This window comes from Oncorhynchus mykiss, chromosome 5, assembly GCF_013265735.2.
Source record: "Oncorhynchus mykiss isolate Arlee chromosome 5, USDA_OmykA_1.1, whole genome shotgun sequence".
NCBI lineage: Eukaryota > Metazoa > Chordata > Actinopteri > Salmoniformes > Salmonidae > Oncorhynchus > Oncorhynchus mykiss.
In genome coordinates, this window is record NC_048569.1 from 99070607 (window position 1) to 99092307 (window position 21701).

Consider the following 21701-nt stretch of genomic DNA (forward strand, 5'->3'; position numbering starts at 1 on the left):
CAGACCCACATGTTCTCTCTGCTACCGCGCACATCAATGACATCACACCTGCTCAGACCCACATGTTCTCTCTGCTACCGCGCACATCAATGACATCACACCTGCTCAGACCCACATGTTGTCACTGCTACCGCGCACATCAATGACATCACACCTGCTCAGACCCACATGTTGTCACTGCTACCGCGCACATCAATGACATCACACCTGCTCAGACCCACATGTTCTCACTGCTACCGCGCACATCAATGACATCACACCTGCTCAGACCCACATGTTCTCTCTGCTACCGCGCACATCAATGACATCACACCTGCTCAGACCCACATGTTCTCTCTGCTACCGCGCACATCAATGACATCACACCTGCTCAGACCCACATGTTGTCACTGCTACCGCGCACATCAATGACATCACACCTGCTCAGACCCACATGTTCTCACTGCTACCGCGCACATCAATGACATCACACCTGCTCAGACCCACATGTTCTCACTGCTACCGTGCACATCAATGACATCACACCTGCTCAGACCCCACATGTTGTCACTGCTACCGCGCACATCAATGACATCACACCTGCTCAGACCCCACATGTTGTCACTGCTACCGCGCACATCAATGACATCACACCTGCTCAGACCCACATGTTGTCACTGCTACCGCGCACATCAATGACATCACACCTGCTCAGACCCACATGTTCTCACTGCTACCGCGCACATCAATGACATCACACCTGCTCAGACCCACGTGTTCTCACTGCTACCGCGCACATCAATGACATCACACCTGCTCAGACCCCACATGTTGTCACTGCTACCGCGCACATCAATGACATCACACCTGCTCAGACCCCACATGTTGTCACTGCTACCGCGCACATCAATGACATCACACCTGCTCAGACCCCACATGTTCTCACTGCTACCGCGCACATCAATGACATCACACCTGCTCAGACCCCACATGTTGTCACTGCTACCGCGCACATCAATGACATCACACCTGCTCAGACCCCACATGTTGTCACTGCTACCGCGCACATCAATGACATCACACCTGCTCAGACCCCACATGTTGTCACTGCTACCGCGCACATCAATGACATCACACCTGCTCAGACCCCACATGTTGTCACTGCTACCGCGCACATCAATGACATCACAACCACGCCCTCCTCATCCTTCATCCCCTGGATCTTTCCCGTGCTTGTACACCGTATGTAGTACTACTCTATGCCATATGGCTCATTGACTGTTCTATTCTCATTCGTAGCCCACACCTTTTCAATATTTAAATACAAGTATACACTTTTACACTACTGTTGTAGTTTATTTTATTTTATTTAAGGCAAGTAAGTTAAGAACAAATTATTATTTACAATGACGGCCTAGGTTAACTAGTGGGTTAACTGCCTTGTTCAGGGGCAGAACAACAGATTTGAAAGGTAACCTTGTCAGCTCGGGATTTGATCTTGCAACCTTTCGGTTACTAGCGAAACGCTCTATCCACTAGGCTACCTGCCTCTAACCACTAGGCTACCTGCCTCTAACCACTAGGCTACCTGCCTCTAACCACTAGGCTACGCTGCCGCCTCTACACTCTAACCACTATGCTACCTGCCGCCTCTACACTCTAACCACTAGGCTACGCTGCCGCCTCTACACTCTAACCACTAGGCTACGCTGTTGCCTCTACACTCTAACCACTAGGCTACGCTGTCGCCTCTACACTCTAACCACTAGGCTACGCTGCCGCCTCTACACTCTAACCACTAGCCTACGCTGCCGCCTCTACACTCTAACCACTAGGCTACGCTGCCGCCTCTACACTCTAGCCTACGCTGCCGCCTCTACACTCTAGCCTACGCTGCCGCCTCTACACTCTAGCCTACGCTGCCGCCTCTACACTCTAACCACTAGGCTACGCTGCCGCCTCTACACTCTAACCACTAGGCTACGCTGCCGCCTCTACACTCTAACCACTAGGCTACGCTGCCGCCTCTACACTCTAACCACTAGGCTACGCTGCCGCCTCTACACTCTAACCACTAGGCTACGCTGCCGCCTCTACACTCTAACCACTAGACTACCTGCCTCCTCTACACTCTAACCACTAGGCTACGCTGCCGCCTCTACACTCTAACCACTAGGCTACGCTGTCGCCTCTACACTCTAACCACTAGACTACCTGCCTCCTCTACACTCTAACCACTAGGCTACGCTGCCGCCTCTACACTCTAACCACTAGGCTACGCTGCTGCACGCGTAGTGATGGAGGATCATTTGCTTTCCAGTTTTTTTTCAAAATCCTTGATGAGAAAAGTGTGAGCCACCCAATTGGGTATCTGTCTTGTTTTACTCTAAAGCGTTTTGCATTGCATATTTTTTTTTAAATGCATGTTAAATAAAGTTTGATTGTTTTTGAAGCTGGTGTTCTACGCCAACGTCCTGGGAGGAGACCTGGATACGGGTCACAATGAGGAGGAGGAGCCTGCATCAGAGTCCAGCGAGCTCACCCTGCAGGAGCTCCTGGGGGAGGAGAGGAGTAACAAGAAGGGGCCCCGGGTCGACCCTTTGGAGAAGGTGAGACGACCTCAATGGAAATATATTGTTCTGGTTTCTGTGTTATCCACAATGATTTAAATACAATATATTTCAAACCAATTGAAAAGGAGCTGGGCGTCAGGACCCTGGACTGCAGACGACCCCTCATCCCCTTCGAGGAGTTTGTCAACGAGCCTCTGAACGACGTTCTAGAGATGGACAAGGACTTCACCTTCTTCAAGGTGGACTCGGAGAGTAAGTTCTCCTTCCAGAGCTGTCCCTTCATCCTCAACGCCTGCACCAAGAGCCTGGGACTGTACTACGACAACCGCATCAGCATGTACAGCGAGAGGAGGATCACAGCGCTCTACAGCCTGGTACAAGGACAGCAGCTCAACCCATACCTCAGGCTCAAAGTACGCCGAGACCACATCATCGACGACGCCCTCGTCAGGGTGAGTCACAAACAACACACACACACACACACACACACACACGCACACAGACACTTGTTGGTGTAATGTTGAAGGTGAACTGCACCTGCTGATTTGGCCTCGTTTTTTTTGGGGGGGGGGGGGCTTGCTCCTTATTAAGAAATGCTGGCGGCCATGACGGAAGCCAAACGCGAGTTGGCTTGGCGGTGTAGTTTGATGTGGTGTGTCCTTGCCACCACCAAGACACCCCATCTGTCAGAACCTGCAGGTTTAGTTCAGTAACTAGATGTACGGTGAGATGCCAGAGGAACTGTTTAATACGTCCGTCGTCTACAGACTAATATGAGAAGAATTCCCTAAATATATGTAGATATTATAATCTAAGTGTTTTGATAACTTTTAAATGTAGTAACAGGTCCATATAGAATAAACCATCCTTTATATAAAACCATAGAAGAAGTGTCAGTATCAAGCCTGTCTGTCAGAGTAAAACCATAGAAGAAGTGTCAGTATCAAGCCTATCTGTCAGAGTAAAACCATAGAAGCAGTGTTATCCTGTGTGATGCCCCGTATATAACAGGAGTTCCCTGATCCAGAACCATCCTTTACATAAAACCATAGAAGAAGTGTTATCCTGTGTGATGCCCCGTATATAACAGGAGTTCCCTGATCCAGAACCATCCTTTACATAAAACCATAGAAGAAGTGTTATCCTGTGTGATGCCCCGTATATAACAGGAGTTCCCTGATCCAGAACCATCCTTTACATAAAACCATAGAAGAAGTGTTCTTCCTGTGTGCTGTCCATTCAGAGACATCAGTATCTGTCTGTCAGAGTGCCAGGTCTCTGTCCATTCAGAGACATCAGTATCTGTCTGTCAGAGTGCCAGGTCTCTCTCCATTCAGAGACATCAGTATCAAGCCTGTCTGTCGGTGAGGACTCCATCACAGTTCACATGGAGACTTGTAAGATATCTAGCTAAAGAGAGGTGGTGGCTGATGACGTGGTAGGCACAGCTTGGTAGGCACAGCTTGGTAGGCACAGCTTGGTAGGCACAGCTTGCCCCATTATTGAATCATATAATTGAGGATTAGCTGATAACTGCCGGGAAACAAACATTCTTGATAATCTTGAACTATTTATTGATCAGCATTTTGATACGTTTGAAAAATAATCTGATTAATTGAGAGGCGAACGAGAGAAGACCTTTCCTCAGCGAGCAAAACAACTGAAGGGATACCGCCGTCTAAAATTCCAAATTTAACATTGGAGGGAGACATTTTATAACTATGAGAGAGCAGTTTAAAAAAAAACAGGATCTATTGCCTGGGCTGCTGGGGGAGGTTGAGGCCTTTAACAACAGGACTGGATTTCAGTAATAAAATGGAAGAAATATGAGCAGAAAATAAGATCTTGGAAACTAGGACTGATAGGACTATAACAGGATATAATGAGGACTACATGTCTCTCTGCTGATAGGACTATAACAGGATATAATGAGGACTACATGTCTCTGTTGATAGGACTATAACAGGATATAATGAGGACTACATGTCTCTCTGCTGATAGGACTATAACAGGATATAATGAGGACTACATGTCTCTCTGTTGATAGGACTATAACAGGATATAATGAGGACTACATGTCTCTCTGTTGATAGGACTATAACAGGACATAATGAGGACTACATGTCTCTCTGCGGATAGGACTATAACAGGATATAATGAGGACTACATGTCTCTCTGCTGATAGGGCTATAACAGGATATAATGAGGACTACATGTCTCTCTGCTGATAGGAATATAACAGGATATAATGAGGACTACATGTCTCTCTGCTGATAGGACTATAACAGGATATAATGAGGGGGGGGGGGGGGGGTACAGTCCTTGTTAGTGAGCCGTGATGGTGGCACTGTATTATCCTCAAAGTGGGCAAAGAAGGTGTTTAGTTTGTCTGGAAGCTTGATGTCGGTGTTCGTGACGTGGCTAGTTTTCTTTTTATAGTCCGTGATTTCCTGTAGACCTTTGCCACATGCGTCTTGTGTCTGAGCCGTTGAATTGCGACTCCACCTTGTCCCTGTACAAGGCATTTCGCGTGTTTGATTGCCTGCCATATGAGTTCTGTTATACTCACAGACATCATTAAAACAGTTTTAGAAACTTCAGAGTGTTTTCTATCCAATACTACTAATAATATGCATATATTAGCATCTGGGACAGAGTAGCAGGCAGTTTACTCTGGGCACCTTATTCATCCAAGCTACTCAATACTGCCCCCCTGTCACCAAGAAGTTAAGCACGTAGTCCGTAAAAATTGCCTCTCCTCAGTTGCAACACTCACTTCTGAGTTCCAAACTGCCTCTGGAATCAACGTCAGCAGGACGTTCAGCGGGAGCTTCATGAAATGGGTTTCCATGGCCAAGCAGCCACACACAAACATAAGATCACCATGTGCAAATGCCATGCATCAGCTGGAGGGGTGTAAAGCTAGCCACCATTGGACTATGGAGCAGTGGAAACGCGTTCTCTGGAGTGATGAATCACTCTTCAGCATCTGGCAGTCCAACGGAAGAATTTGGGTTTTGCGGATGCCAGGAGAACGCTACTTGCCCGAATGCATAGTGCCAACTGTAAAGTTTGGTGGAGGAGGAATAATGGTCTGTGGCTGTTTTTCATCGTTTGGACTAGGCCTCCCAGTGAAGGGAAATCTTAACACTACAGCATACAATTGCATTCTAGACGATTCTGTGCTTCCAACTTTGTTGCAACAGTTTGGGGAAGGACAGTTCCTGTTTCAGCATGACAATGCACCCGTGCACAAAGCGAGGTCCATACAGAAATGATTTGTTAAGATCGGTGTGGAAGAACTTGACTGGCCTGTTCAGAACCCTGACCTCATCAAACACCTTTGGGGTGAATTGGAACGCCGACTGCGAGCCAGGCCTAATCGCCCAACATCAGTGCCCGACCTCACTAATGCTCTTGTGGCTGAATGGAAGCAAGTCCCCCACAGCAATGTTCCAACATCTAGTGGAAAGCCTTCCCAGAAGAGTTTTGGCTGTTATAGCAGCAATGTTCCAACATCTAGTGGAAAGCCTTCCCAGAAGAGTTTTGGCTGTTATAGCAGCAATGTTCCAACATCTAGTGGAAAGCCTTCCCAGAAGAGTGGGGGCTGTTATAGCAGCAATGTTCCAACATCTAGTGGAAAGCCTTCCCAGAAGAGTTTAGGCTGTTATAGCAGCAATGTTCCAACATCTAGTGGAAAGCCTTCCCAGAAGAGTGGAGGCTGTTATAGCAGCAATGTTCCAACATCTAGTGGAAAGCCTTCCCAGAAGAGTTTAGGCTGTTATAGCAGCAATGTTCCAACATCTAGTGGAAAGCCTTCCCAGAAGAGTGGGGGCTGTTATGGCAGCAATGTTCCAACATCTAGTGGAAAGCTTTCCCAGAAGAATGGAGGCTGTTATAGCTGTAAAGGGGGGGACCAACTCCATATTAATGCCCATGATTTTGGGATGAGATGTTGGACGAGCAGGTGTTCCACATACATTTGGTCATGTCGTGTATCTTGCTGTTTCTCCTAACCTGCTTTTCTGCGTCCTACAGTTGGAGATGATCGCCATGGAGAACCCAGCGGACCTGAGAAAGCAGCTGTTTGTAGAGTTTGAAGGAGAGCAGGGCGTCGACGAGGGAGGAGTGTCTAAAGAGTTTTTCCAGCTTGTCCTCGAGGAGATGTTCAATCCTGATATTGGTAAGATACTCTTCTACTTTAAGATTTTTGAAGATTAGGACAAAACATGTTTATGACACGTCTTACTGATCACTCAGGTGTTTATTTGTATTATTTATTCATCAGAAAACTGTCCAACTGTCCTCGTGGTGTGTTTATGTTCTTAAAAAAAAAAGAAAAATTAGACTGTCACTGTAATATAGATTTTAATGGGTCCCAGGAGAGGAGAGGAGAGGAGAGGACGTTGGATTATTGAGGAGAGGAGAGGAGAGGAGAGGAGAGGAGAGGAGAGGGAGAGGGAGAGGGAGAGGGAGGAGAGGAGAGGAGAGGACGTTGGATTATTGAGGAGAGAAGGAAGACAGTAGCAAGTGTTACTGAGTGGACAATTTGTGGCTACATAAATAAAACATAATGAATTAATAAAATGTGTTCCTTCCTTCAGGCATGTTTACATATGATGATTCCACCAAGCTGTTCTGGTACAACCCGTCCTCTCTGGAGAACGAGGCCCAGTTCACCCTGATAGGCATCGTCTTGGGCCTGGCCATCTACAACAACTGTATCCTGGATGTTCACTTTCCCATGGTGGTCTACAGGAAACTGATGGGGAAGAAAGGCACCTATCTGGACCTGACAGACTCACACCCGGTACTGGAACATGTTTCAACTTGTTTCAATGTGAAATGTCGTTAATGTAACATGTTTAAACCTGTTATGATATGATATAGTAAGTAGGCTTGTGCCAGAACGGCTTCCGAGCTTCTCTCCTGTTTCTGTAGCAGTGGTGGAAATGGTGCCCAACTATCATACTTGAGTAAAGGTAGAAAACATACCTTCATAGAAAATGACTCGAGTAAAAGTCACCCAGTAAAACTTTACTTGAGTAACAGTATTTTGTTAAAACTATACTTAAGTATTAAAAGCAAATAATTTCAAATTCCTTATATTAAGCATACCAGATGGCACCATTTTAATTTTATTTATGGAAAGCCAAGGGCACACTCCCAACATTCGGACGTAATTTACAAACGAAGCATGTGTGTTTAGTGAGTGCGCCAGATCAGAGGCAGTAGGGATGACCAGGGATGTTCTCTGTTTACTGAGTCCTCCAGATCAGAGGCAGTAGGGATGACCAGGGATGTTCTCTGTTTAGTGAGTCCTCCAGATCAGAGGCAGTAGGGATGACCAGGGATGTTCTCTGTTTAGTGAGTCCTCCAGATCAGAGGCAGTAGGGATGACCAGGGATGTTCTCTGTTTAGTTAGTCCTCCAGATCAGAGGCAGTAGGGATGACCAAGGATGTTCTCTGTTTAGTGAGTCCTCCAGATCAGAGGCAGTAGGGGTGACCAGGGATGTTCTCTGTTTAGTGAGTCCTCCAGATCAGAGGCAGTAGGGATGACCAGGGATGTCCTCTGTTTAGTGAGTCCTCCAGATCAGAGGCAGTAGGGATGACCAGGGATGTTCTCTGTTTAGTGAGTCCTCCAGATCAGAGGCAGTAGGGCTGACCAGGGATGTTCTCTGTTTAGTGAGTGCGCCAGATCAGAGGCAGTAGGGATGACCAGGGATGTTCTCTGTTTACTGAGTCCTCCAGATCAGAGGCAGTAGGGATGACCAGGGATGTTCTCTGTTTAGTGAGTCCTCCAGATCAGAGGCAGTAGGGATGACCAGGGATGTTCTCTGTTTAGTGAGTCCTCCAGATCAGAGGCAGTAGGGATGACCAGGGATGTTCTCTGTTTAGTGAGTCCTCCAGATCAGAGGCAGTAGGGATGACCAGGGATGTTCTCTGTTTAGTGAGTCCTCCAGATCAGAGGCAGTAGGGCTGACCAGGGATGTTCTCTGTTTAGTGAGTCCTCCAGATCAGAGGCAGTAGGGATGACCAGGGATGTTCTCTGTTTAGTTAGTCCTCCAGATCAGAGGCAGTAGGGATGACCAGGGATGTTCTCTGTTTAGTGAGTCCTCCAGATCAGAGGCAGTAGGGGTGACCAGGGATGTTCTCTGTTTAGTGACTCCTCCAGATCAGAGGCAGTAGGGATGACCAGGGATGTTCTCTGTTTAGTGAGTCCTCCAGATCAGAGGCAGTAGGGATGACCAGGGATGTTCTCTGTTTAGTGACTCCTCCAGATCAGAGGCAGTAGGGATGACCAGGGATGTTCTCTGTTCAGTGAGTCCGCCAGATCAGAGGCAGTAGGGATGACCAGGGATGTTCTCTGTTTAGTGACTCCTCCAGATCAGAGGCAGTAGGGACGACCAGGGATGTTCTGTTTAGTGAGTCCTCCAGATCAGAGGCAGTAGGGATGACCAGGGATGTTCTCTGTTTAGTGACTCCTCCAGATCAGAGGCAGTAGGGATGACCAGGGATGTTCTCTGTTTAGTGAGTCCTCCAGATCAGAGGCAGTAGGGATGACCAGGGATGTTCTCTGTTTAGTGACTCCTCCAGATCAGAGGCAGTAGGGATGACCAGGGATGTTCTCTGTTTAGTGAGTCCTCCAGATCAGAGGCAGTAGGGATGACCAGGGATGTTCTCTGTTCAGTGAGTCCGCCAGATCAGAGGCAGTAGGGATGACCAGGGATGTTCTCTGTTCAGTGAGTCCGCCAGATCAGAGGCAGTAGGGATGACCAGGGATGTTCTCTGTTTAGTGAGTCCTCCAGATCAGAGGCAGTAGGGATGACCAGGGATGTTCTCTGTTTAGTGAGTCCTCCAGATCAGAGGCAGTAGGGATGACCAGGGATGTTTCGTTGATAAGTGCGTCAATTTGACTATTTTCCTGTCCTGCTAAGCATTCAAAATGTAACGAGTACTTTTGGGTGTCGGGGGAAATTGTATTTAGTAAAAAGTATAATATTTTCTCAAGGAAAGTAAAAGTAGTCAAAAATATAAATAGTAAAGTACAGATACCCCCCAAAGAACTACTGAAGTTGTACTTTAAGGTATTTTTTACTTAAGTACTTTACAGCACCAAGCGTGAGTAGCTTGGTACACAAGTATAACCCTTGGACGGGACACTAGTCTATCGCAGGGCCAATATGATATAGGCCGATGTAATTTTTTAATAGAGTTGCCCATAAGTTTTTTTTAAAGAGGGGAAAAAAAGGAAGTCACATTGGATAAAAAGGGTCTGCTAAATGTCATATAATATTATTATTATTATTATTATTATCATTATTATTATTATTATTATTATTATTAGGGATGGGCGTCTTTCCTTTTCAAAACGATTGGATACATGGGCTCCGATACGATACAGGAACCATACATTTAGTGATTCAGTTTGATTTAGAAGAACGAATCGATGCACTAACATTTCCATAAACGCATCCATTTTCTTTTCTAAATTCAAAGCTGCTGCTGATGGAAGTTCATGAGCTGGGCCTCTTTGAATTGGATCTCTCTGAGCTGACGTGTGTGTGTGAATTATACCACCCTACACTCAGTTAGGAAGAGCAACGTTACCTTTTTAACCCCCCCCCCCCCCCACACACACACACACACCTTTTAGATCTGAACACACCCACTAATATTTTTTGCAGATTTAAAGTGTTACAGCTGTATAATGTATCTTTAAAAATGAGCTATTATTATTTGACCAGCAGGGTCAGATAATAATGATGATGATAATAATAATAACAATAACAATAATTGTGAGCAAACATTTCATAACTGCAGATAGCAGTAAAGACATGTTCAAACACTCCACATGGCAGCACCCTTTCATTAGAAATAGTAGAAGAAGAACATGGACTACTTCAAAATGGAGATGCCCATGCTCTCGCAGACGCCACAACAGGACAGATACAACGTTGAGTCCTCTAACTATCTCTATGGTTCTCTGCCAGGTTCTGTACCAGAGTCTGAGGGAGCTGCTGGACTATGAGGGGGATGTGGAGGAGGACATGATGATCACCTTCCAGATCTCACAGACTGACCTGTTTGGAGACCCCATCACTTACGACCTGAAGGAAAACGGGGACAAGATACCTGTTAATGCGGACAATAGAAAAGTAAGATGCCTGTTGTTGTCTAGTCTATCACATGGCTACTGGCTGAAGTATCTAGTCTATAACAGGACCACTGAAGTATCTAGTCTATCACAGGACCACTGAATTATCTAGTCTATCACATGGCTACTGGCTGAAGTATCTAGTCTATCACAGGACCACTGAAGTATTTGGTCTATCACAGGACCACTGAAGTATCTAGTCTATCACAGGACCACTGAATTATCTAGTCTATCACAGGACCACTGAATTATCTAGTCTATCACATGGCTACTGGCTGAAGTATCTAGTCTATCACAGGACCACTGAAGTATCTAGTCTATCACAGGACCACTGAATTATCTAGTCTATAACAGGACCACTGAATTATCTAGTCTATCACATGGCTACTGGCTGAAGTATCTAGTCTATCACAGGACCACTGCATTATCTAGTCTATCACAGGACCACTGAAGTATCTAGTCTATCACAGGACCACTGAAGTATCTAGTCTATCACAGGACCACTGAATTATCTAGTCTATAACAGGACCACTGAAGTATCTAGTCTATCACAGGACCACTGAATTATCTAGTCTATCACATGGCTACTGGCTGAAGTATCTAGTCTATCACAGGACCACTGAAGTATCTAGTCTATCACAGGACCAATGAAGTATCTAGTCTATCACAGGACCACTGTCTGAAGTATCTAGTCTATAACAGGACCACTGAATTATCTAGTCTATCACAGGACCACTGAAGTATCTAAGTCTATCACAGGACCAATGAAGTATCTAGTCTATCACAGGACCACTGAAGTATCTAGTCTATCACAGGACCACTGAAGTATCTAGTCTATAACAGGACCACTGAAGTATCTAGTCTATCACAGGACCACTGAATTATCTAGTCTATCACATGGCTACTGGCTGAAGTATCTAGTCTATCACAGGACCACTGAAGTATCTAGTCTATCACATGGCTACTGGCTGAAGAATCTAGTCTATCACAGGACCACTGAAGTATCTAGTCTATCACAGGACCACTGAAGTATCTAGTCTATCACAGGACCACTGAAGTATCTAGTCTATCACAGGACCACTGAAGTATCTAGTCTATCACAGGACCACTGAAGTATCTAGTCTATCACAGGACCACTGGAGTATCTAGTCTATCACAGGACCACTGAAGTATCTAGTCTATCCCAGGACCACTGAAGTATCTAGTCTATCACAGGACCACTGGAGTATCTAGTCTGTAACAGGACCACTGAATTATCTAGTCTATCACATGGCTACTGGCTGAAGTATCTAGTCTATCACAGGACCACTGGAGTATCTAGTCTATCACAGGACCACTGAAGTATCTAGTCTATCCCAGGACCACTGAAGTATCTAGTCTATCACAGGACCACTGGAGTATCTAGTCTATAACAGGACCACTGAATTATCTAGTCTATCACATGGCTACTGGCTGAAGAATCTAGTCTATCACAGGACCACTGAAGTATCTAGTCTATCACAGGACCACTGAATTATCTAGTCTCTCACATGACCACTGAATTATCTAGTCTATCACATGGCTACTGGCTGAAGTATCTAGTCTATCACAGGACCACTGAATTATCTAGTCTATCACAGGACCACTGGAGTATCTAGTCTATCACAGGACCACTGAAGTATCTAGTCTATCACAGGACCACTGAAGTATCTAGTCTATCACAGGACCACTGAAGTATCTAGTCTATCACAGGACCACTGAAGTATCTAGTCTATCACAGGACCACTGAAGTATCTAGTCTATCACAGGACCACTGGAGTATCTAGTCTACCACAGGACCACTGAAGCATCTAGTCTATCACAGGACCACTGCATTATCTAGTCTATCACAGGACCACTGACTGAAGTATCTAGTCTATCACAGGACCACTGAATTATCTAGTCTATCACAGGACCACTGGAGTATCTAGTCTATCACAGGACCACTGAATTATCTAGTCTATCACAGGACCACTGAATTATCTAGTCTATCACAGGACCACTGAAGTATCTAGTCTATCACAGGACCACTGGAGTATCTAGTCTATCACAGGACCACTGAATTATCTAGTCTATCACATGGCTACTGGCTGAAGTATCTAGTCTATCACAGGACCACTGAAGTATCTAGTCTATCACAGGACCACTGGAGTATCTAGTCTATCACAGGACCACTGGAGTATCTAGTCTATCACAGGACCACTGAATTATCTAGTCTATCACAGGACCACTGGAGTATCTAGTCTATCACAGGACCACTGGAGTATCTAGTCTATCACAGGACCAATGGAGTATCTAGTCTATAACAGGACCACTGAATTATCTAGTCTATCACATGGCTACTGGCTGAAGTATCTAGTCTATCACAGGACCACTGAAGTATCTAGTCTATCACAGGACCACTGGAGTATCTAGTCTATCACAGGACCACTGGAGTATCTAGTCTATCACAGGACCACTGGAGTATCTAGTCTATCACAGGACCACTGAAGCATCTAGTCTATCACAGGACCACTTCATTATCTAGTCTATCACAGGGCCACTGACTGAAGTATCTAGTCTATCACAGGACCACTGGAGTATCTAGTCTATCACAGGACCACTGGAGTATCTAGTCTATCACAGGACCACTGAATTATCTAGTCTATCACAGGACCACTGAATTATCTAGTCTATCACATGACCACTGAAGTATCTAGTCTATCACAGGACCACTGAATTATCTAGTCTATCACAGGACCACTGAATTATCTAGTCTATCACATGACCACTGAAGTATCTAGTCTATCACAGGACCACTGGAGTATCTAGTCTATCACAGGACCACTGAATTATCTAGTCTATCACATGGCTACTGGCTGAAGTATCTAGTCTATCACAGGACCACTGAATTATCTAGTCTATCACATGGCTACTGGCTGAAGTATCTAGTCTATCACAGGACCACTGAAGTATCTAGTCTATCACAGGACCACTGGAGTATCTAGTCTATCACAGGACCAATGAAGTATCTAGTCTATCACAGGACCACTGCATTATCTAGTCTATCACAGGACCACTGAAGTATCTAGTCTATCACAGGACCACTGAAGTATCTAGTCTATCACAGGACCACTGAATTATCTAGTCTATCACAGGACCACTGGAGTATCTAGTCTATCACAGGACCACTGAAGTATCTAGTCTATCACAGGACCACTGAAGTATCTAGTCTATCACAGGACCACTGGAGTATCTAGTCTATCACAGGACCACTGAATTATCTAGTCTATAACAGGACCACTGAATTATCTAGTCTATCACATGGCTACTGGCTGAAGTATCTAGTCTATCACAGGACCACTGGAGTATCTAGTCTATCACAGGACCACTGAAGTATCTAGTCTATCACAGGACCACTGAATTATCTAGTCTATCACAGGACCACTGAAGTATCTAGTCTATCACAGGACCACTGAAGTATCTAGTCTATCACAGGACCACTGGAGTATCTAGTCTATCACAGGACCACTGGAGTATCTAGTCTATCACAGGACCACTGACTGAATTATCTAGTCTATCACAGGACCACTGAAGTTTCTAGTCTACCACTGAAGTGAATGATGACATTGTTTTGACTGTTTCCTATCTGTGATCTCCAGGAGTTTGTGTCTCTGTATGGTGATTACATACTTAATAAGAGTGTGGAGCGCCAGTTCAAAGCCTTCAGAAGGGGCTTCCAGATGGTCACCAACGAGTCGCCTCTCAAGTGTTTATTTAGACCTGAGGAAGTGGAGCTACTGATCTGTGGAAGCAGGGTAAGTAGGATTTTTCTTAGGAATTTCACTTTAAGCCTATGATTTATAAAAAACTGAAATAGGCATGAAGGCATGCAGTGCCTTCATAAAGTATTCTCACCCCTTGACTTTTTCCACATTTTGTTGTTACATCCTGAACATAAAATGGATTATTACTAAGATTTTTTTTTTATATTTAAAAAAATGTCACTGGCCTACACACAATACCCCATAATGTCAAAGTGGAATTATGTCTTGAGTCAATAAGTATTCAAACCCTTTGTTATGGCAAGCCTAAATAATTTCAGGGATTTTTGTTGCTTAACCCCCTTCCGGTTGATGCACGGAAATCAAAATTAGCATAATAATAAAATAATCCCCATAACAATCTGTCACTTTAACATCTAGCGACGAGCAATCCCGTATCCGGGAGCGTAATCATAGCCTCAAGCTCATTACCATAACGCAACGTTTCCTATTCATGAAAATCGCAAATGAAATGAAATAAATATATTGAAACACAAGCTTAGCCTTTTGTTAACAACACTGTCATCTCAGATTTTCTAAATATTTTTTTTATTTTTTTACCTTTATTTAACTAGGCAAGTCAGTTAAGAACAAATTCTTATTTTCAATGACGGCCTGGGAACAGTGGGTTAACTGCCTGTTCAAGGTAGGCCGTCATTGTAAATTTGTTCTGAACTGTCTTGCCTAGTTAAATAAAGGTTAAATAAAAACATTGTAGTTACTCCACACTACTAACCTAAATGACAGAGTGAAAAGGAAGCCTGTGCAGAATAATACAAATATTCCAAAACATGCATCCTGTTTGCAACAAGGCACTAAAGTAATACTGCAAAAACATTGGCAAAGCAATTCACTTTTTATCTTGAATACAACACATTACTTGAATACAACACATTACTGAGTGCCACTCTCCATGTGTTCAAGCATAGTGGTGGCTGCATCATGTTATGGGTATGCTTGTAATTGTTAAGGACTGGGGAGAAGAAAGCTAAGCTAAGCACAGGTACAATCCTAGAGGAAAACCTGGTTCAGTCTGCTTTCCACCAGACACTAGGAGATTAATTCACCTTTTCAGCGGGACACTAACCTAAAACACAAGGCCAAATCTAAACTGGAGTTGCTTACCAAGAAAACAGTGAATGTTCCTGAGTGTCCAAGATAGTTTTGACGTAAATCTGCTTGAAAATCTATAGCTAGACCTGATAAATGATTGTCTAGCAATGACGAACAACCAATTTGACAGAGCTTGAAGAATGTTGCGCAATTCAGGTGTGGAACGCTCTTAGAGACTTACCCAGAAAGACTCAGCACTATAATCACTGCCCAAGGTGATTCTAACATGTATTAACTTAGGGTGTTGAATACTTATCTAATCAAGATATATTAGGCTTTTTTAAAATTATTATTAATATTTTTTTTTACAAATGTTAGAATTTTTCTTCCACTCTGACAGAGTATGTTGTGTATATCGTCAATAAAATATGACAATTAAATCCATAGCTGCACTATTGTTTTCTATGCCACCTGATGTAGCTTGATCTAACTGTCTCTTGTGTTCCAACCTCCTCAGAATTTAGACTTTCAAGCCCTTGAAGAAACGACAGAGTATGACGGAGGCTACAGCAAGGATTGTCGCATTATTAAGTAAAAAAATATGTTTTTGATGTAATTTATTACCATGTTGTGACAATGATTTCTATATTTTTATACAACGATCTCTTTCAATTACTCTCTTGAATAATAGATCTGCATATATCACTTTCATTATATTTTATATATATATATATATATATATATATATATATATATACACACACACACATACACATACATATACATACACAGTGGGGAGAACATGTATTTGATACACTGCCAATTTTGCAGGTTTTCCTACTTACAAAGCATGTAGACGTCTGTAATTTTTATCATAGGTACACTTCAGCTGTGAGAGACGGAATCTAAAACAATAATCCAGAAAATCACATTGTAGGATTTTTTAAGTAATTAATTTACTTTTTTTACATATTTTTTTTTTTTATAAGGTACAGTGCCTTGCGAAAGTATTCGGCCCCCTTGAACTTTGCGACCTTTTGCCACATTTCAGGCTTCAAACATAAAGATATAAAACTGTATTTTTTTGTGAAGAATCAACAAGTGGGACACAATCATGAAGTGGAACGACATTTATTGGATATTTCAAACTTTTTTAACAAATCAAAAACTGAAAAATTGGGCGTGCAAAATTATTCATTCCCCCTTAAGTTAATACTTTGTAGCACCACCTTTTGCTGCGATTACATCTGTAAGTCGCTTGGGGTATGTCTCTATCAGTTTTGCACATCGAGAGACTGACATTTTTTCCCATTCCTCCTTGCAAAACAGCTCGAGCTCAGTGAGGTTGGATGGAGAGCATTTGTGAACAGCAGTTTTCAGTTCTTTCCACAGATTCTCGATTGGATTCAGGTCTGGACTATGACTTGGCCATTCTAACACCTGGATATGTTTATTTTTGAACCTTTCCATTGTAGATTTTGCTTTATGTTTTGGATCATTGTCTTGTTGGAAGACAAATCTCCATCCCAGTCTCAGGTCTTTTGCAGACTCCATCAGGTTTTCTTCCAGAATGGTCCTGTATTTGGCTCCATCCATCTTCCCATCAATTTTAACCATCTTCCCTGTCCCTGCTGAAGAAAAGCAGGCCCAAACCATGATGCTGCCACCACCATGTTTGACAGTGGGGATGGTGTGTTCAGGGTGATGAGCTGTGTTGCTTTTACGCCAAACATAACGTTTTGCATTGTTGCCAAAAAGTTCAATTTTGGTTTCATCTGACCAGAGCACCTTCTTCCACATGTTTGGTGTGTCTCCCAGGTGGCTTGTGGCAAACTTTAAACGACACTTTTTATGGATATCTTTAAGAAATGGCTTTCTTCTTGCCACTCTTCCATAAAGGCCAGATTTGTGCAATATACGACTGATTGTTGTCCTATGGACAGAGTCTCCCACCTCAGCTGTAGATCTCTGCAGTTCATCCAGAGTGATCATGGGCCTCTTGGCTGCATCTCTGATCAGTCTTCTCCTTGTTTGAGCTGAAAGTTTAGAGGGACGGCCAGGTCTTGGTAGATTTGCAGTGGTCTGATACTCCTTCCATTTCAATATTATCGCTTGCACAGTGCTCCTTGGGATGTTTAAAGCTTGGGAAATCTTTTTGTATCCAAATCCGGCTTTAAACTTCTTCACAACAGTATCTCGGACCTGCCTGGTGTGTTCCTTGTTCTTCATGATGCTCTCTGCGCTTTTAACGGACCTCTGAGACTATCACAGTGCAGGTGCATTTATACGGAGACTTGATTACACACAGGTGGATTGTATTTATCATCATTAGTCATTTAGGTCAACATTGGATCATTCAGAGATCCTCACTGAACTTCTGGAGAGAGTTTGCTGCACTGAAAGTAAAGGGGCTGAATAATTTTGTACGCCCAATTTTTCAGTTTTTGATTTGTTAAAAAAGTTTGAAATATCCAATAAATGTCGTTCCACTTCATGATTGTGTCCCACTTGTTGTTGATTCTTCACCAAAAAATACAGTTTTATATCTTTATGTTTGAAGCCTGAAATGTGGCAAAAGGTCGCAAAGTTCAAGGGGGCCGAATACTTTCGCAAGGCACTGTATCTGTGACCAACAGATGCATATCTTTATTCCCGGTCATGTCTAATCCATAGAGCCTAATTTATTTATTTCAATTGACTGATTTCCTCATATGAGCTGCAACTCTGTAAAATCTTTGAAATTGTTGCATGCTGCATTTATATTTTTGTTCCGTGTATATACACCACATGACCAAGAGTATGTGGACATCTGCTCGTCTAACATCTCATTCCAATATCATGGGCATTAATAAGGAGTTGGTTCCCCCTTTGCTGCTATAACAGCCTCCACTCTTCTGGGAAGGCTTTCCCCTAGATGTTGGAACATTGCTGCTATAACAGCCTCCACTCTTCTGGGAAGACTTTCCACTAGATGTTGGTACATTGCTGCTATAACAGCCTCCACTCTTCTAGGAAGGCTTTCCACTAGATGTTGGAACATTGCTGCTATAACAGCATCCACTCTTCTGGGAAGGCTTTCCACTAGATGTTGGAACATTGCTGCGGGGACTTGCTTCCATTCAGCCACAAGAGCATTAGTGAGGTCCGGCACTGATGTTTGGTGATTAGGCCAGTCGACGTTCCAATTCATCCCAAAAGTGTTCGATGGGGTTGGGGTCAGGGCTCTGTGGAGGCCAGTCAAGTTCTTCCACACCGATCTCGACAAACCATTTCTGTATGGATCTCACTTTGTGCACTGGGGCGTTGTCATGCTGAAACAGGAAAGGGCCTTCCCCAAACTGTTGCCACAAAGTTGAAAGCACAGAATCGTCTAGAATGTTGTTGTATGCTGTATCGTTAATACGCTATATATGGTATATCAGCCATGGTATATCAGCCGTGGTATATCAGCCGTGGTATATCAGCCGTGGTATATCAGCCGTGGTATATCAGCCGTGGTATATCAGCCGTGGTATATCAGCCGTGGTATATCAGCCGTGGTATATCAGCCATGGTATATCAGACCGAATTCCACTGGTATGACAAAACATGTTTTTTTACCGCTCTAATTATGTTGGTAACCAGTTTATAATAGCAATAAGGCATCTTGGGGGTTTGTGGTATATGGCCAATATACCACGGCTAAGGACTCCACGTTGCGTTGTGCGTAAGAACAGCCCCGTCGTGCATAAGAACAGCCCGGTTGTGCATAAGAACAGCCCCGTTGTGCATAAGAACAGCCCCGTCGTGCGTAAGAACAGCCCCGTCGTGCATAAGAACAGCCCCGTCGTGCGTAAGAACAGCCCCGTCGTGCGTAAGAACAGCCCCGTCGTGCGTAAGAACAGCCCCGTCGTGCGTAAGAACAGCCCCGTCGTGCGTAAGAACAGCCCCGTCGTGCGTAAGAACAGCCCCGTCGTGCGTAAGAACAGCCCCGTCGTGCGTAAGAACAGCCCCGTCGTGCGTAAGAACAGCCCCGTCGTGCGTAAGAACAGCCCCGTCGTGCGTAAGAACAGCCCCGTCGTGCGTAAGAACAGCCCCGTCGTGCGTAAGAACAGCCCCGTCGTGCGTAAGAACAGCCCCGTCGTGCGTAAGAACAGCCCCGTCGTGCATAAGAACAGCCCCGTCGTGCATAAGAACAGCCCCGTCGTGCATAAGAACAGCCCCGTCGTGCATAAGAACAGCCCCGTCGTGCATAAGAACAGCCCCGTCGTGCATAAGAACAGCCCCGTCGTGCATATACCTTCTCGGGCCTTATTACACACACACACACACTAAATGGTCAAAAGTATGTGGACATTCTTTCAAACTAATTTGAAGGGGTGTCCACATACTTTTGTGTGTGTGTGTGTGCTTTGTCACATACCGAAGCTACTGCTGTTTTTATTAGGAAAACATTTATTTCTCACTCATAGAGACTTCTGGGAGACGGTGCATTCGTTTGGTGAGGAGGATAAGAGACTGTTCCTCCAGTTTACTACGGGGACTGACAGAGCACCCGTAGGAGGCCTGGGCAAGTTAAAGATGATCATCGCCAAGAACGGCCCCGACACAGACAGGTGAGACCAGGCCTTGGGTGCCAAATGACATCATGGTCCCTATATGGTGCACGACTACTGACCAGAGTCCTGCTTTTGACCCAAACGGGTGTTTATTATGCCATTTGGGACATAGCTCAGACTTTATGCCTAATCCATACAGTGTATTCGAAAGTATTTATACCCCTTTTTCCACATTTAGTTTCGTTTCAGCTTTATTCTAAAATGTAGTATACAATAACCCACAATGACAAAGCAAAAACAGGTTTTATAATTTTTTTCACATTTATTACATTTTTTTTTTTCACTTTTTTTTTCACCTTTATTTAACCAGGTAGGCTAGTTGAGAACACCTTTATTTAACCAGGTAGGCTAGTTGAGAACACCTTTATTTAACCAGGTAGGCTAGTTGAGAACACCTTTATTTAACCAGGTAGGTCAGTTGAGAACACCTTTATTTAACCAGGTAGGCTAGTTGAGAACACCTTTATTTAACCAGGTAGGCTAGTTGAGAACACCTTTATTTAACCAGGTAGGCTAGTTGAGAACACCTTTATTTAACCAGGTAGGCTAGTTGAGAACACCTTTATTTAACCAGGTAGGCCAGTTGAGAACACCTTTATTTAACCAGGTAGGCTAGTTGAGAACACCTTTATTTAACCAGGTAGGCCAGTTGAGAACACCTTTATTTAACCAGGTAGGCTAGTTGAGAACACCTTTATTTAACCAGGTAGGCTAGTTGAGAACACCTTTATTTAACCAGGTAGGCTAGTTGAGAACACCTTTATTTAACCAGGTAGGCCAGTTGAGAACACCTTTATTTAACCAGGTAGGCTAGTTGAGAACACCTTTATTTAACCAGGTAGGCTAGTTGAGAACACCTTTATTTAACCAGGTAGGCTAGTTGAGAACACCTTTATTTAACCAGGTAGGCCAGTTGAGAACACCTTTATTTAACCAGGTAGGTCAGTTGAGAACACCTTTATTTAACCAGGTAGGTCAGTTGAGAACACCTTTATTTAACCAGGTAGGCCAGTTGAGAACACCTTTATTTAACCAGGTAGGCCAGTTGAGAACACCTTTATTTAACCAGGTAGACTAGTTGAGAACACCTTTATTTAACCAGGTAGGCCAGTTGAGAACACCTTTATTTAACCAGGTAGACTAGTTGAGAACACCTTTATTTAACCAGGTAGGCCAGTTGAGAACACCTTTATTTAACCAGGTAGGCCAGTTGAGAACACCTTTATTTAACCAGGTAGGCCAGTTGAGAACACCTTTATTTAACCAGGTAGACTAGTTGAGAACACCTTTATTTAACCAGGTAGGCCAGTTGAGAACACCTTTATTTAACCAGGTAGGCTAGTTGAGAACACCTTTATTAAACCAGGTAGGTCAGTTGAGAACACCTTTATTTAACCAGGTAGGCCAGTTGAGAACACCTTTATTTAACCAGGTAGGCCAGTTGAGAACACCTTTATTTAACCAGGTAGGCTAGTTGAGAACACCTTTATTTAACCAGGTAGGCTAGTTGAGAACACCT

General features: G+C 43.9%; 1 protein-coding gene across 6 annotated transcripts in view; it reads left to right on the plus strand.

Annotated features, from left to right (window-relative positions):
• The window catches only part of LOC110523047 (ubiquitin-protein ligase E3A), a 39694-nt gene that overhangs the window by 9230 nt on the left and 8763 nt on the right, over nt 1-21701 (plus strand). For all 6 annotated transcript variants that reach the window (XM_036978988.1, XM_036978990.1, XM_036978992.1 and 3 more), the window contains exons 6-13: nt 2433-2588; nt 2678-3004; nt 6591-6735; nt 7157-7362; nt 10547-10711; nt 14370-14525; nt 16102-16175; nt 20036-20179. In XM_036978988.1, coding sequence (XP_036834883.1) covers nt 2433-2588; nt 2678-3004; nt 6591-6735; nt 7157-7362; nt 10547-10711; nt 14370-14525; nt 16102-16175; nt 20036-20179 — 1373 coding nt within the window. The remainder of the gene's footprint in view (nt 1-2432; nt 2589-2677; nt 3005-6590; nt 6736-7156; nt 7363-10546; nt 10712-14369; nt 14526-16101; nt 16176-20035; nt 20180-21701) is intronic.